Source organism: Lepidochelys olivacea, assembly GCF_965140295.1.
Source record: "Lepidochelys olivacea isolate rLepOli2 genome assembly, chromosome: 13".
Lineage (NCBI taxonomy): Eukaryota > Metazoa > Chordata > Testudines > Cheloniidae > Lepidochelys > Lepidochelys olivacea.
In genome coordinates, this window is record NC_140423.1 from 5,889,603 (window position 1) to 5,907,652 (window position 18,050).

The following is an 18,050-nucleotide window of genomic DNA, read 5'->3' on the forward strand; positions in this document are numbered from 1 at the left end:
AGTGGAGGTTCACATTCCACATTCAGTTCAACAAGCCCTCTCTGCACTGGCAAATAAATGTGCTTTACATCCACAAACACTAGAAAGAGGCCCTGAGAAAAAGCCAGGATTCAAACATCCCTAAACTTGAGGATAATTAGGATCTGGATCAAGAGGTTCTAGCTGATCTTTGTAACTCAACAAACTAAAACGGATCTAAATTTCAGAGAAGTTAAAACTTGGAATTTAAACTTCAAATCCAAATTGTGAGGCATGGCTGAACTCTAGGGCACCCATGCATGCATCTCACATGCTAGGCTGCCTGTGTCTTCCTCTCCTGTTCCATTGGTTAATACAGTGAGTTACTCACTATCATCTGTCAATTTTCCTTTGTTCAGAATTTTAGATACGACTGCAGACCCTCCCAGTAATCTTAGACTAATTATTCCATCTTGCTCCCCCCTCATGCATACTGGTGTAACTAACTTCCTGTTTTTCTAAGAACCAGGAGTTTTGAACCATATGTCTCAGAACCCAGAGCTGAGCTTTGGTTTTATCTAGAAATAGGCCAATGGTCTGGTTATGGATCTGCACTAGATTTAGGATAGTGTTTGGGTTCAAGGTCCTGTTGATTCTAGGATCAGGTTTGGGTTTAGATTTTTAAGGGCACTGGGCTAATATGAGATGTCTGCCTCCTTGAATTGACATCTTATAGTAATGGCTGCTCTCACGAAATTTCAGCAGTATCTGAATCCATGCTCAAAATAAGTCCCTTCTTGTTTTAGGTCTGAGCTAGAACCAAAATGCTAGGGATGGGTCCAAGGCTAGAGATTCAATCTCTTCCTCCCTGCCCCTTGCAGAATTTGAAGTGGTTTTGATTTAAGAATCTGGTTTGGGGCTTTTTTATTTCAAATCCTGAGTCACTGTTTCCAATCCATATTCAGCATTTGATGTTGTATATTGCATTGTGTTCACTAGCAAATTAACAATATCCCTATAGCCCCTAGAGAGTATCAAAGTATCATATACACACACACTCACTCACTCTAAATTCTGCACATCAGCAAAGTTCTGGTGACCACCCTTAACATTTAAAGTGAGCCTTGACCTGGGACGTTATCTGTATAGTGTAGAACTCTGTGTAACACTTTGGCACTCTTTGGCACTCTGTGTAACACTTTGGCACTCTTGATATCCCCATTGCAGATTCTTGCACAACAACAAAATTTCCAGAATTCAGCCAGGAACCTTCTCTCAACTGGAATCCCTCAAACGGCTGTAAGTGGACGACATTGCCAGCAAAGAACAATTGTTTTGTCTTTTATCACACGGCCAGGACCTAGAGACCAATTGGACTGGCTGGCAAAGGTTCCAGTTAATGTAGTTCTGGGACAACTGTTATGTCTAGTACACTGTTGTGGCAGCCACACACAAGAGAAGACTTAACCAGACTTAGTGGTTTCTTCACGTTGGTGACTGAAATTGCTGTAATGCCTTCTGCACAATGCTGCAGCTGAGGGTCCCTCTTAGGGCTCAGTCCTACAAGGTGCTCAGTACCCTCCACTCCCATAGCGTGGTTGAGCTCATCCAAATCCCACTGAAGTCAATGAAATGACTCTGCTTGTTAGCCATCTTGGATTCCTTAGATCGATACACACAGTGAAAGGAGAAATACAGCGGTAAGAGAAGTCTTTTAGTATTTTTTTATAGGGACTTGGGGTATAGCCTTGTGCTTCACTACACAGCCAAGGAGCATGGTTATCTTGCAACAAACACAAAGCTTATCATGTGGGATTCTTCACTTAACCTGGCTTTCTCCAGGTTTTCTCTTTCTTTCACTTAAAAATCCATCGGACCTTAAAGCTGTTTGTTGTTATGATCTTAGGAAATGAGCAGGGTGAAAAGTTTTGTGCACAAATCATGGGGTTCTGCCATAATTGAAAAATCTGCGGTAGGATCATGTTTCCCCATTCCGCTGCAGCCTTCTCTACATTTGCTGCACACAGAAAAAACTCCTTCTCATGTTGCATCGTAATAATTAATTAATTGTAAGAAGTTGTAAAATGTTGCCCAAGAGTCAAGGATGAGTGAGATGTTTGCAAAACGTGCTTACATGGTGTGAATTTTTGTACTATCAAATATTGGTTTAATGAAGCATTGTACCCTTTTTCATTTTTCTTATGCAATTTTCACAAAGTGAAACCCAAGAACCTTCCACAGCTGAACTTCCAAAAGGGAAAGTGGTATAGTGTAAAGTTTTCTTCGGTGTCCGTTAGCCCTGCACCTAGAATTGACCCTAGTAATGAAATCTGCAGGGAAGAAAGGACAGGATGAACTCAGATACCATTACTCCCATCTCCCAAAGGTGGGGCATGGGTTATAGAGATGAAAACTCCTCTCCAGTCATGGCAGCATATGCTATACAGCATCTAGCATTGGGGGTACCAAGCAACTGATCCAAAGCATGTTAAAATCAATGGGAATCTTTCCACTGGCTTCAGTGGGCATTGGCTTAGACCTAAGAACCGGAACGTTAGATTGGTAATGTTATTCCCTATATAGTAATCTGAAATTTTATACCTCTGCGCTCCTTTGTATGGGCACGATACACAACCACAAACTGTGTAGATGTAAAAATGTGTCCATAACATTTGTGCTTGTGTTCCCACAAATGAATTGTGGACACCAATATTGGTAGCTGGACAGTTAGTGAACTGAATTTCTAGTTTCAGGCCAGATAAAATAGCTGCATAATAGGCAATGGTGCATATTCTAACTATCCAGGTATAATTTGGAACGAATAAGCAGGGAGAGCTAAAACAGGATTTCTACCTTCAGCAGTTAATAGTAGAACTGAACAAAAACTGGAATTTCCATCCTGCGGGAAATTTTGATATTTCAACATTTGTTTTTATCCCAAATCGAGAGAGACAGTTAAAATTAGATCTGGTTGGAAAAACTGCCAGGGAACCCTTTTCCATTCGAAAATGCAGTTCAGTCAAAATCAAAATGCTTCAAGAAATAGTGTCAATTTTGCGGCTGATTCATTTCAGGGAAGAAAACAGGAGGGAAAGTCTTAAAATGTCGAAACGCCCCATTTTGACATTTTGGAATGAAACGTTTAAATTTTTTATTTTGAATATAGAGAGAGATTTGAATGAAGTTTTGAATCAACTTTTGATTTTGAATGTTGTTTATTTTAGATTGTATTCTATGTGATAACATAAAATAAAGTAGAAATCTTAACTAATTATTTTGATCTATCCAAAATATTTTTTCAGAGTTTTCTTTTGCAGAGAATTTCTAGATTTTTGGCTGAATTGGAATGAAAACAAATTTTGAAATCACAAAATCCTGAAAGAAACAAAATTTCCATCTTCTGCATAGCTCTAGGTGAAATATTAAAATTTTTCACGGAATGAGAAGTTCTGAAATATTTTAGTTTTGAAAATGCCAAAATGAAATATTTTGGCATTACCAACCAAAATGAAACACTTTGACACTTCAACTTTCATTTTGATTTGTTGAACTGACCCGAAACAAGATGTTTCAGATCACTTCAACATTATGCTGTATTTCCCTATGGTTGTGCATTTCCTCTTGGGGGTTGTAGTTTAATTTGCTTGATGACCCATTCTCCCCTGTGAGTCAAGCACCCTGGCTCGACTACATCTGCCATGATGCACCACACTGTTCAATTAGAGGGGACGTTGGATTGCATCATGGGAGATGGATTCTGGTCAGGGAGTCCAGCCCGTAGGACAGAATGAGGGTCTGAACTACAACTCCCATGAGGCAATGTGCCACAATAAGGCTCCAGTTTAGCATTCAGTTGACTTGAAATGAAACATTTTAGGTCAGTACAACAAACCGAAACATTTTGATTTGGGTCGAACCAGCTCTAATTCATGGTGTCATTGAACCAATGTGTATTTATCAGAAGCACTGATAAATTGGGGGCCAGATTTCCAAAAGAGCTCAGCCCTCAACAGCTGCCATTTTAGGCACCTATACAATAGGGAGCTGTTGGATGCCAATAACTTCTGAAAATCTGCCCACTTCAGTTAGGTCCCTGGGCGGGAGCTGTGAGCTCTTTTCAGAATCTGGCTGTGAGTCTATTTCGTAGTGTAGCCCAAACCGTTGTGTATGTTTGGGAAGGGGCTGGGAGATTAAATAACTTTTCTTTGATCTATGTCTCACAGACGGCTGGACTCCAATGCCTTGCTCTGTGACTGTGACTTGATGTGGCTGGCCGAACTGCTGAAGAAATATTCTGAACAGGGCAATATTCAAACAGCTGCCACCTGTGAGAATCCAAGGGAATTACAGGGCCGGTCCATCACCACCTTGACAACCCAAGAATTTAACTGTGGTGAGCATGCTTTTATTATTAAATCTATTCACCCAGTGATGCTCAGTTCTGAAGTCAGTGGGATTGCACCGGTGTAAACAAGAAAGGGGGTTGACTCAGCATCTGTGTTTTTTTTCTCCCTATGGTCCTGCTTTGCATCCACTTCCACTGCTGAAATGAGAGAGGACTAATGAGGTCAAGTGACTTGATCAAAGTAACATACTGGTGGTTGACAGCACACCTAGAATTTATGCCCAGGACCCTTCTGGCCACTACTCCTTTTCTCTAGCCATTAGACAACACTGCCCAGGTCAGTTAGTTTCCAGCACCAGTGCTGCAAGTAGGAAGATGGAGACTGGTGCTGTCAGCTTCCCAGGTCAATAGACCATTCACTTAAGCTAAAAGAGCACCTCGACTGCAGTCAGTGTTTCTTTGCATATGGACATCAGTAGAGGCGTCCGTAACCTTAGTTAAATACTCTGTCATAGGTACTGTATCAACTGAGCAATAAGATGTATGACATGAGTGTTCCATCGGGCATGTCTCTTTCACTGTAATAGTGATAGGTCCCGATTCAGCAAGGTACCTAAGCACATGTAGGATGACCAGATAGCAAGTGTGAAAAATCGGGACGGGCTGAAGGGTAATAGGAGCCCCCATAAAAAAAGCCCCAAATATCGGGACTGTCCCTATAAAATCAGGACATCTGGTCACCCTAAGCACATGAGCAGCCCCACTGGTTTCAGTGGGACTCCTCATGGGCTTAAAGTTGGACACAAGCTTATGTACCATGCTGAATCAGGGTCAAAGGCTCCAGAGCACGTGCTTCAATTCATCCCTATTCAGCAAAACAAGAACTGAAGCATGTTTAACTCCCATTGAAGTCCACAAGACGTGAGCATGTGTTTTGCTGAGTAGGGATGGACTGCTGCATTGGGGTCATAGTGTGTAAGCCCATTTTGTAATATAAGGGGTAAGGCCTAGGATATTGTACCCATATTTTCAGCCACTGGGTCAGAATTGGCCTGGGATTGCTTGGGGGGGGGGGGTGTGACTTATTCATCTCTAGGCTTGGTCTAATTAGGCTTTAACTTCATCCTACCCTGGAGTTCCCCAACACATGTATGTTAGGTCAGTATACACTACCTTATACAAATGCCTGGCAGTTACAAGAGTTGAATTGGCCTATGGTTTCCCCAGAGTTCTGTTCACTCATGCTAGGCTACATCTCACAATACCTTCCAATAGTACTACCCAGCACTTCGCATACGCAGATAAGAAACTTGTCAAAGTCAAGGTACATTCGTTTTATGGCTTAGTACAAGCTGGGAAGGTGCTTTCACGGACCGACACCTGGAATGCTAGCATCCAAAACAAAAATAAGGAAGGGGCAGAACAACAAGTTAAGGAACGGAGACAAACTGAGGGGTTGGATTTTAGTGACCTGTAAAGAGTTTTGTAACTTGTTAAATCATGGTATAAATACTCCAAGCTGAAATGTGTAACTGTGAGACCACAGCTTCTGTAAAAAGTGAATGTATGTAACCACGCTGCATGAGACGCTTCCTGGAGACTGGTGGTATATGCAGGGGTGAAAGCAACTGAAAGGACTTACTGGTACGTCGGAGTCCTGAGCAGGGGGCATGGCCTCAACCGGAAGAGGCAGGGCCTTTTTATACCCTGGCCCTTTAAATCGCCAGCCTGGGGAAGCTGGTCCAGTACGCAGTACCGTACTGGCTTACTTTCACCTCTGATCGTAAAGAATCTTTTTCCTGTACTATGTTCTTACTGGCTTTTAGCATAAACCTGACTAATGCTGGTTATGATACGTCATAATGAACCAACGTGTGGTCAAGCAATTGACTATACAATTTATCAACACTAGAGTGGGTTTTGGTAAATGGTGTTTTTCAGAGAAGCCTCGCATCACCACCGAGCCCCATGATGCTGACGTCAAGTTGGGAAACACAGTTTATTTCACCTGCAGGGCAGAAGGAAACCCAAAGCCAGAAATCATCTGGCTACACAACAAGTGAGTCGCGCACATAGGCCCTGTGGGAGTGGCTGCTTCCATCAAGTGGCAAACTCCTCAGTTACTGCCTGTGATTACAGGAGTCATTTCACAAAAATTAGAAATGCATGTTTCATTAATCGTATTTACCTTCATTTTAGTAGCACTCTCCAATGAGCCTGTCAATAAAGTGCTGTCTTCGTCTCCATTTGAAATGTCTTCCCAGGGTTGATACTTGCCCATAAATGTACTCTGCAGGCTGAAAGAAGTGGTCTCTCAAAACATTTTATTCGCCTTTTGGTGTGCTTGGCGCCACCATGTTTGTGATATATTAGCCACTAAACTGCTGTCTCCTGTACTTGGTTTGTCCATGGAAGAGTCAGCCTTAGAAAGGGGAATTATTGTGCTCTATTGTGGTGCAGAGGCTGCAGTGGAACGTGGCAGGGAAGGGGTTAACACGCCATCCTGCCAGTGCAGACACCGCTGCTGCATGATGATATCAGGTCCTGAAAAGTCACAGGGAAATGCCTGATGACAAAACGTTTGAGGCTTGAGCAGTTGTTCATTCTTCATGTTAAAGTCTTCCTTGCTTTCCTTTGCTTCTCTTTCATGGGAATGTGGGCGAGCGAATAGGATGCTCTTAAAAATAAAACCCAAATGATGAATGTTAGCATCCCTGCTGACACTCTGCAGGCAGTTTCACTCCAGTGCAAATTTTTGTGGCTAAGTTATATTGCTCTCAGAAGAGGGTTTTGTGATGGAAATGCTGGCAAGCTCCCACTCAGGGCAGTGCGAATGGGATCACACTAATATATGTTCACCACACTGGAAACCACTATAACCGGGCAGTCACACTGGACAAGGGGAATTAATAAATGCTCATCAGGCATGTTGTTCTGCCTGGCAGATCCATCTATATTTTGGGGAGAGAAATTTCCTCTCCTCCTTTAGTCTTCTGCTGCCCTCCAAGGTTCCATCATGCTAGGACAAATGATATCCAACAGGGTGACCTCCTAACGCCGGCTGGGCTCCAAGAGTTGCAGCTGAATGTTGGGAGAGAAAAAAATACTTCACAGCTCTCAGGTCCTGGAATGGAATTCCCCTGTTTTATTAGGAACCCACAGTGAATTTATACCTAGCTCTTCTCCTACCAAAGAACCTCCAGCCCTGCTGAAATGAAGTTGGCTTTGCATAAAGCTTTAGGGATGATTCCATCATGGCTACTGCTTGCATAACTTGATGCTATTTTATATGTGCTTTCACATATATGTGTTATATGTTTTATATGTGTTTTAATCTCTCTGCTATAAAAAGATTCCTACTCTTACACTAAACCTCCTAAAAAACAAACTTCATTCTACAGCTGGGTGAACTTTACCCAAGTGCAATTTTTAATTTTTTTTCCAAAACTTTGAACCTTGTGAAAAAATACTTTTTCTTAATCATTTTCACTTTTTTCCCTATTTCTCAACAGCTTATAGTGCTGATGGACATTTTTTTCCAAATTTTGAAATTTAAATGAACTTTTTTTATTTTAAATTTTGAAAAAAGGAAGTTTCAACAAAATATTCACAAAATGTTTTGTTTTTTTTTAAAGCAGCTCAGTCTAATATATTGAATACCATAAAACCTGTCACTTCTCCCTAAGCAAGCAGGGTTTCTGATGGGATCGCTACTAAGAGTTAGCAAGTTAGATGTTATTCTAGCTGCTTAACTGCTATGCTGCATGTTTCAATTTTCAAGGACATTCCTGTCTACAGAGACAGGCAACCATTTAGTAGTCATTTTAGGGCAGACTGTCAGGGGAGACTTTACTTTTGTTCTTTCTTCCTTTATAGTTCTCTTTGCCTGCAATAAAGATTCCCCTGACTGAAAGTATCTGTGTATATCGGGGTGGAGAAGCAGTGCTAAAAATCATTTAGATGGTTTTATTGGATCCATTGGTATAATGATATATTTACTTGCAGTATATTATTCACCTGCTGAATATATCTCTGTTTTGAGTTCCAGATAGTGTGTGGTTCTTAGTGAACAAGGGAGAGAAAGCTGGAACTCAAGCTGAGAGGAAGCTTGAATGTTTCTGCCTGTAGTTGTTTTCTGTATAAAAGGAATACTAGCTATGATTCCATATAATGACGGTGGAAAAATATTTGCTGTCAATTATGGGGAGCTAAAAAATAATTTGAAGAGACACGCACCTAATATTATGCATGCAATAAATAAGTAAATCGTTTGATGATGATGAATAGGGGGAAATGGTAGCGTTTTTCCTCTGTCCCTGCAAACTCAGCCTCTTTGTGCCTGGCTATGCTTTTCAGTAATGAAATTGACATGAAAGACGATGGGCGCCTTAACTTGCTGCAAGATGGAACCCTGATGATCCAAAACACCAAAGAATCCGACAAAGGCGTCTACCAGTGCATGGCCAAGAACATAGCCGGAGAGGTCAAGACACAGGAAGTAGTTCTGCGCTACTTTGGCACTCCATGTAATTGAGCCTTAAAGACTTCTCGATGGTCCAGATTATGGAAGGGAGCCAGTCAGATTAAGCCCTTCCTTTATTTATGTACGCTTTGGCGAGTGGCTTCACACGTGGTGCTTTGAAGGCTCCTAGCCAGCTGGAGGGGTGTTATGGAGCAAAGGGAGGGCTGGTACCGGTGAAGCCATCATTCTATGAATCCACCAGCCATCCCAGCCCCTCAGAAAATGAACATAGCACATGAAGGCTACTGCTGCTCTGAGCAGCTAGGGACAGGTTCTGCTCCTGCTCCAGAACCTTCAGAAAGAAGGGCCTCCTCTCTGTAACCCTAATACAGCCCCCTGGATTGTTTCCTCAGGCTGTGCAGGAATGAGGATTTGCCCCAAGGACTCGGCTTGTGTAGCAGAGAGAGTCGGGAGGCCCCTATAATTCATTGAGTAAAAGTCCCTGGATTTGTGCTGTTACATTAATTATCTGATGATGTTTATATCTAGTAGCCCCCGTGGTGTGCTAGGCACTTTCCAGACAGGAGTCAGGGCTGAAGTACATCTTCTGGAGGCAGAGTCCTGAGTCCAGAGAGAGAAGGGGACTAGAGGAGGGGAAGTTTTAAGGGAGGTAATTGAAGGTGGTAAATAGGTATTGAGAATTGCAGGCTTAAGAGTATAACAGTACGGAAGGGGAGGACAAACATCCCGGGAAAGAGGATCTGCACAGTCTCCAGGGACGGGCAGAGCATGGAAGCAGAAGAATCATAGGTTTGGAGTAAGCCAGGCGTGGGGAGGTTTGTAGGGCAACATGGTTTTGTGGATGACAAAAGCAACAGGGAAAGGGAGAGTGGAGGAGAGCGATATCGCAGCCAAGTCAGTGGAGATGCAGAGTGGTAGAGGAGTCCTTCATCTTGCCGGTTTGGAGGTCATGGAAGGGCGGGGTGGAGGGAGGCATGATGACACCAAGCAGACTCTGAACACATTTGAAATGCATTCTGGGTCAAGTCCCACTTTTCAGTGGCAGATTTGTTCTAATTTACCAGTGAAGCTTGCTTTGCCCCATTCTGGAGAGGCCTGCGCAGGAGAGGGCAGCAAGGCCGCTTGTGTCTGAAATGTGTCCCTTGCTTTCAGCCAAGCCCAGTTTCGTGATCCAACCCCAGAACACGGAAGTGCTGGTTGGGCAAAGCGTCACCTTGGAGTGTGGGGTCTCTGGGCACCCACCCCCGCACGTCATCTGGACTTTGGGCACAGGCTCACCACTCCCGAGCGATTCCCACGTTGCCATCACCAGCTCGGGAGGGCTGTACATCCAAAACGTCACCTTCTTGGACCAGGGCCAGTACAACTGCAATGCCAGCAACTCAGAAGGCTCCATCCAGGCTACGGCAAACATTATAGTGCAAGGTGAGGGACTCTATGACATTTGCTGGTGTTAAGCACTCAACTGCTTATCAGGCTGCTAAACCCAGTGTACTGGGCCCTGTTCCGCTCTCAGTGGCTATTCCTGTGTGGCTGGGTTTGGTTTTCTCCTGCTGCTGTGCCATTGTCTTCTCCCCTCAGATACTCCCAGGTTCCTGGTCATTCCCACTGATCAGACTGTGACTGAGGGGCAAAGCGTGGATTTCTCCTGCACTGCTGAAGGCCGTCCTCCACCTGTTATCACCTGGACAAGAGCAGGTACTCCCCCAGTGTTACTTTCTCCTGTAAATACCCACCAGGCCTGGACGATGATAGCTAGGCTACTGCTCTGGGGCATTCTGCGGCCGATGGCGAGTTATCACCCAGCTGAGCTGAAGGTTTCTCACCCCGGTGAGATGTCGGATCCTGCGACATCCTTTGGGCTGGTGGTTGGTCTGGGATTGAGGTGGATGAGTATTGCGTGGCTGTTCCCACCACTCACTGGGGCTCGCTGCAACTCTAATAAACGTTTGTTATACTACATGAAATACCCAGGTTCTGATTCACCCTCTCAGCTGCTTCAGGAGTGGCGTTAACATGGTCCCGCTTTGTCCCTCCAGTGATTGGAAGGCCAAGAGGGCATGACACAGTCCTATAGTCTCTGTCAAGGACATGAAGGATTCTGGTGGGAGGCTGATGTGAGAGTACCAGGAGCTTAAGGCAGTCACTGAAATTCTTCCTTAGGGGTCGAAAGAGGCTATTTGGTTTCTATATCCTGTAAATACCAGTGAGGTCAGTTGCTTCCGTTCAAATGAATTTCCTTTACCTTTGATGGATTAACTGCTGACCTCAGGGCTGTAGCCCTGACTCCACTCTCTAAAGAGCGATTGTGCTGGGCTGAGCCTACAGGGCCGGCATCTAGCGGGCATTTGGGGGTGAGTGAGTGGCTACTGTGGCAGGTGGGCTCTGCTAGGCAGCCAGGGGTGAGTGCAGGAGACACTGGTCAGAAGCAGCTCTCCCCCTGGCATTCTCCTCGTCCAGCGCAGCATGGATCAGCACATGGCACAGCCCCGGGGGCAAGGCCAGCCCTGGCCCCAGCCTATCCTGCAGGGTGCTCCCCTGGGCCCACCAGGGCTCCTGCAGCTCACTGTTGGGGCAGACCGTCCCCAGTCGCAAGTCGCCCCCACAGCGTCAGCCCCTCCCCTCGCTGGGAGCTGGCCTGACCCACCCGTCTCCTCCACCAAGCCGGGACACTGCGCAGGCCAACGAAGCCACAAGCAGGGAGCAGAGCCCACCTGGCAGGTGCATGCCTCTTACCCTGCCCAGGCACCAGCACCCTCTTGGCCACGACACCCCACAGCAGTTGCCCACATTGCCCACCTGTAAGGCTGGCCCTGACTACATTACATCATCCAGGATAACATTAAGAATCAGGAAAAGAACAGAGATTCTTAAGCCCCTATACATTCCTAAGTAGAACTGTCAGAAGGAAGGAGGGATTTGGAGACTGCATTTCCTTCACTCCCTTTTCATCATAAAGTCCTTGGCAATGCTGAACCGCAGCCTGTTCCAGACACTCACCTGGTTTGAGAGAGTAGGGGGCTGGACAGCCGTGGCTCATTGGTGTCACCGCACTCCAGCTTTTGGTCATCACTGGGTTCTTTCTAATGGGAGAGGGTAATAGAGGAGAGAACTTGCCTCTGACGCCTCCCTGGGGTTTCTTTTTTTGCTTTTGAAAACTGACCTTGGGTGAACTTTGAAGTTCTATGATGGTTCTCAGCACGGCTCCTCAGCACTGACCCCATGTAACCGTGTCTGGGCCAGGAGCCAGTTATCCCTGGCCCAGGGGCCCTCCAGCTTTCCTGACGCTCCACAAGCCATAATGAATTGTTCTGAGCTGGGAAGAATTCCCTGCCGGCACTGTGGCTTCCACAGCAGCAGACCAGCCATCAAGCCAGCTGAGATCTCCTTAACCGGCATGTTCTCCATTTCCTTTAACCCTTTCCTTGTTGCTGCCCGTGTTCCAGGAGCAGCTTTCCTGTAGGATGGATGTTGAATGGGGTGCTGTGCATGAATGGACTTGGTAGGCTGTCCAGCAATGAAAAGGTTAAATAAATACCACTTTAGTGGCTGACCTCCTGTATAACACAGGGCACAGGACTTCCCCCGAATTAACTCCTGTTTGAACTACTGCCGACCTCTTACAAAAACATCCCATCTTGATTGTGGGGAGTCCACCACATCTCTGGGTAAGTTGTTCCCGTGGACATGCGAAGAGCAGCCCAGGATAAAGAGGTCTGGTGGAGCCTTGTTCGTGCCCTAAATGACGCCTGACCGCACAGAAAGGGTTCATGTTCAGACTAAGTTCATAATCATCCATAAAGCAAATTAGGGATGACACCGAGGTAGAAGCAGCAGCTCTTCTTGACCTTGGCTGGAAAGGTGATGATTATGCTTCAGGGCATCAATAGCAGGGGTCGGGATTTTTAGAGTGGGAATGGGCAGACTCCAGACACACTCTCAACCACCCTCAATGAATGGAATAGTAACAAACAGCTTCACTAATACATCATTCTGCTGTCGCAATCAGGTGGGCCATTGCCAAATGACCGGAGGCACAGTATCCTCTCCACCGGCACCCTGCGCATCATGAGGGTTGCCCTGCATGACCAAGGCCAGTATGAATGCCATGCCATCAGTGCCATCGGAGTCAAGAGCCTCCCGGTGCAGCTTTGGGTGACACCTCGAGGTACACCAATGCAGGCCAGTGTGTGTGGGAAATACTAGCTGGCAAATGGATTGCATTCACTTTACAGTATGTTGAGTTTGACGCTATCTGTTGAGGAAGGCAACTGCCTGAATTCCTGTGGGATGGATTTCTCTTTGCCTTGGGAGCAGAGGGACCATAGCAAAGTTCCTTTAGAGGATGGGGGAAATACACAAGTCCAGATTCTGAGCCAATGTAAATCGGCATCGTCCCTTTGAAGTCAGTGAAGCTGCCCAGTTTACATCAGATCAAAACTCACCTGACATGGAGAGTACCTGGGAGAGAGGGACTACACACCAGTCCTCATCTAGTTGGTGAGTGTTAGTTTTCATGCTCCTCATGGATCTTTCACTGAGTGGTGCCCTTCCAAAACCTATATTTAAATGCTGAAAAATACATTCAGGCTGTGACATTTTCAAAGGAGCATAATGGAATGAGAATTGGGCATCGAACTGCTTTAGACTCCTTTGGAAATCCCAGCAGAAATCTTTCATTTGGCTTGATGTTTTCTGGTATTTCAGCAACAACCAAAACTGAAACCTTGCATTGTTTAGTTTTTAAAAATTAGCTCTGGGTTCATTTTTTGGTAAAAGTTTTCAGTTTTTGAAAACTAAATTTTTTTAAACCATCCTCTTTATGATTTTGGTTTTTTCAACAAGGGGGGAAAATAGTATTTTTATAGGATACTTTGAAAAATGACAATTTTGATATTTTCTGTGAAAAATAATTGTCTTTTTTTCCTAGCAGCTCTAATTCTGGCCCTCTGTATAAGTGGTACATCTTATTGAGAAATCATTGTTCTGAACACTAACTGCCGGGCCAAATTTCATCCCAAATTTAGATTTTCCTGAAATTTGAGCTTTTACAAAAGATAAGAACAACAGAAATATTTCCAAAAATTTTTTTTTTAAATTCTTATGGAAACAATCTTCTTAAACAAAAAACATGGCCCACAGGGTTTGCCCACCAAACACTGCAGCATTGTGCCCCTGGTGAGACTGGGGGCAGGTCTACGTTATAGGGTTAAATCAACCTAAGTTATTCAACTCCAGCTACGTGAATAATGGAGCTGGAGTTGACGTACCATAGGTCAATTTATTGTGGTGTCTACACCGCCCTGGGTCGACGGGAGAAACTGTCCCGTCAACTTACCTTACGCTTCTCGTTCCGGTGGAGTACCGGAGTCGACAGGAGAGCAATCTGTGGTCCATTTAGCGGGTCTTCTCTAGACCCGCTAAATCAACCCCTAGTGGATCGATCGCCACAGCCTTGATCCAGGGTAAGTGTAGACATACCCTGGGGAAATTAAACTGAATAAAATCACATGAGAAACTGACTAGCTTCTGTAAATTCATAGATTCGAGTTTCTCTCCTGCATAACATGGACCAGAGAACCTAACTCAGTAATTTCTGCATCAAGTCCACAATTACTGCTTGAGGTAGAGCAGATCATTTAGAAAGAGATTCAGTCTTGATTTAAAAACGCCAGGTGATGGAGAAATCCACCATGTAATTGTCTGAGCTGAGAGAAATACAAACAGCAGCAGAAGATGAACAATGAAATTTAAATGAGAGAGGGTTGTTACTAACAGAGACAAGGAAAACAGATGATATTTTAACTTGACAATGTCCCTTTAAAAGTTGTTTGAGACAGCAGCAGGTGTCTGGGAGCCTTATTATCACTCACTGGTGAGATGTTAGGTTTCAGAGTAGCAGCTGTGTTAGTCTGTATCCGCAGAAAGAAAAGGAGGACTTTGGTGAGTTGTTACGAACTCAAACCTCTCACAATTGCCCCTAACGAAGACATTTCTTGTATTTTTTCCTCTGTTTCTTCACACTAAACAGTGATCCCTGTGTTTCTTCACCCACCACAAGATGTGATAGCTGAGACTGGGCAGGATGTTGTGATCACCTGTGCTGCCCAAGGAGATCCACGACCCACCATCACCTGGGCCAAAGTAAGAGAACTTGGAATTCCGCAGTCACCCTGTACCCAGCTGATAATCCCCACACAGCAGTGTTCCCGATACTGTCTCATTAGTAGAGCAGAGTGAATAATTGATTTTTCGGTTCAGTGGCTGAGCCAAAAATACCTGAAACAAATTCGGTCAGTTTCAAACTGAAACTGAATTTGTTGTTCTTTTTTCTGAAAGGAAAAACTTGCATTTGGGTAGAAAAGAAACATTTCTGATGTTGATTCGAATCAACGTTTCAAAACTAAATGTTGAGTCAAAATGACAGTTTGAAAATAGTTTGTTTTTTATTTTTTTTCAAAACGAACCATTTCGACACTTCCCAAATTTTTGTTTTCGGTTGGTTGTGGGGTTCGGCTTCACCAAATTCTTCACCAAATTTGACTGGAATTCATGAATAATTTCAGTGCCCCCCCAAAATGCATTTTTCTGTGAATTTACTGTTAATAAACAAAAATTCAGTCAGCTCTAGTCATTACCTAATGCTGTCATGGTATTAAATAAGTTTGCGTAGTAAATATGGGAGAAGATAAATTTGATGGAAAATAAGGTTTTGAGGAACTAAATTTTCCCAACAGGATTTTTATATGTCAAATAGCTGGGTCTTTAGCAATATGGATTGTCCTTTCCATTTTAACAGCCTCCACTTACCCAACCTGTGACTTGAGTGATCCCTGACACTCCCAAAGACGGGATATTTTAGTACAGTACAAATTGTCCTTGTGTTCAGGGGTCTCCACTGGTGGGAGCGGGCTGCATCACTAATACATTACACTTCTACTTGGCTCTGGGTCTGACGTGGAAGAGCTGTGCTACTAAGGCAATGCTACAGAGAGGCTGGAGCCTGGCAGCGGTGAAAAAGAGGTTAAATTTTAATTAGATTGGGAGTTCTCTTGGACACAGACTGTCTTCGTTAAGCCTCTGCTGAGTTTCAGTGAATCCTGGGAGGAGAGAAAAAGAAGGGATAGCTGTAGCAGTTCAGTTCAAATAGGAACTGAAACTTTATTATTTGTATTATTATTGTTATTTTATTTTATTACTATTTATTATTGCTGTTGTATTACGGTAGGACTTGGGAACCACAATAAAGATTAGTACCCATAGTGTTAGGAGCTGTACAGAATTCTATGGGTCTGACTCTTCTCATTTAGGGCTTGTCTACATATGGAGCTATTCAGGAGCAGTTATTTCTGAATAACTCTATGTGTGGGCCCTCTACTCTGGAATAAGGGCGCCTTGTTCTTGTTTAGCTTAATGCACGTGAAACTTTGTTGACTTCAATGTGTTTAGTCCAGAGTTACACCAGTGTAAATGAGAGAAGAATCAGGTCTTACATATCCCTTGGCTTCAGCTGGAAAACCAAGAAGAGACACCACAATCCAAAGAGAAGGGCTGCTCCAACTTTTGTGATTCTATCGCTAGTCTCACAGTATTTGACGTTTTACTTCTTTGTAAACTACTTTCAGATCGGAGGATGACAAGCACTATACAACAGCTATGTATTTATTTATTTATTACCCCAACTCCTGGAGACAAGCAACTGCATGAGACTCTCGTTTTCATTTATTCTTTAAAATAAGTTGCTAGCCTTTATGGTTGCAAAGAAAAGATTGAACGTGTGACCTGAAGGCTCAAAACTCAGAAGGCAAAGAACAAAACCCATAAATTTATTTTTTAGATCTCATGATTTTATCCCAGTCTCATGACTTCTGGGTGCCTGACTCAAGATGTTTGAATGTTTGGAGTTCTTAATACTGGAAATGTCTCACACCTCCCACCCCCCCACCCAAGACCACGATGGTCTGAGATCTCATGAAAGAGCCTGTTCCTCTAGAGGTTCAGAAAAACCTCTAAATTTTGATTCCTCAGCTGAACCAAACCTGTTGAGACTTAACCCTTGCTCTTCTCAACTTTTAATGTCTGTATTACAGCATAACGATCCCAGCTTCCTGCCTCTAAGCTAGTATGGAATCTGGAGGAGAAAGTAATACGTGAAATGAATGAATGTATATGGATTGTAAGAACAGCCATACGGGGTCAGACCAAAGGTCCACTTGGTCCAGTATCCTGTCTTTTCACAGTGGCTAATTCCAGCTGCTTCAGAGGGAATGAACAGAACGGCAATTATTGCGTGATCCATCCACTGTCATCCAGTCCCCGCTTCTGGCTGTCAGAGGCTTAGGGACACCCAGAGGATGGGGTTGCGTCCCTGACCATCTTGGCTAATAGCCATTGATGGACCTGTCTTCTATGAACTTATCTAGTTCTCATTTGAACCCAGTTATACTTTTGGCCTTCACAACATCCCCTGACAGTGATTTCCACAAGTTGACTGTGCACTGTCTGAAGATGTACTCCCTTAGTTATGTTTGGTTTAAACCTACTGCCTGTTAATTTCATTGAGTGACTCCTGGTTTGTGTGTTATATGAAGAGGTAAATAACACTTCCTAATGCACTTCCTCCACACCAGGCATGATTTGATAGACCTCTATCCTATCCCCCCTCAGTCATCTCTTTTGCAAACTGAACAGTCCCGGTCTTTTTCATCTCTTCTCAGATGGAAGCTGTTCCAGCTCCCTAATCATTTTTTTGCCCTTCTCTGTACCTTGTCCAACTCTAACATTACTTTTTTGAGATGAGGCAACCAGAACTGCACACAGGATTCAAGGTGTGGGCGTACCGTGGATTTATGTATTGGCAGTATGATTTTATGTATTTTTTTTTATTGATCCCTTTCCTAACATTCTCTTAGCTTTTTTGACTGCCGCTGCACATTGAGTGGATGTTTTCAGAGAACTATCCACGATGACTCCAAAGTCTCTTTTTTGAGTGGTGGTAACTAATTTAGACCCCATATTTTTGTGTGTATAGTTAGGATTGTTTTCCAATGTGCATTACTTTGCATTTATCAACACTGAATTTCATCTGCCATTTTGTTGCCTAGTCACCCAGTTTTGCGAAATCCCTTTGTAGCTCTTTGCAGTCAGCTTTGGACTTAACTATCTTGAGTAGTTGTGTATCGTCTGCAGATTTTACCACCTCACTGCTTACCCTGTTTTCCAGATGACTTACGAATATGTTAAACAGTTTTGGCCCCACTACAG

General features: G+C 43.9%; 1 protein-coding gene across 4 annotated transcripts in view; it reads left to right on the forward strand.

Moving 5' to 3' along the window:
- Nucleotides 1–18,050, forward strand: part of LOC311530081 (peroxidasin homolog) — a 69,727-nt gene that overhangs the window by 35,771 nt on the left and 15,906 nt on the right. For all 4 annotated transcript variants that reach the window (XR_014713927.1, XM_084646430.1, XM_084646429.1 and 1 more), the window contains 8 exons: nt 1,186–1,257; nt 4,182–4,351; nt 6,245–6,362; nt 8,660–8,829; nt 9,939–10,211; nt 10,368–10,484; nt 12,796–12,954; nt 14,818–14,930. Coding sequence is in view for 3 of the 4 variants with exons in the window: in XM_084646430.1 (XP_084502556.1) it covers nt 1,186–1,257; nt 4,182–4,351; nt 6,245–6,362; nt 8,660–8,829; nt 9,939–10,211; nt 10,368–10,484; nt 12,796–12,954; nt 14,818–14,930 (1,192 nt within the window). In the remaining variant the exon portion in view is untranslated. The remainder of the gene's footprint in view (nt 1–1,185; nt 1,258–4,181; nt 4,352–6,244; nt 6,363–8,659; nt 8,830–9,938; nt 10,212–10,367; nt 10,485–12,795; nt 12,955–14,817; nt 14,931–18,050) is intronic.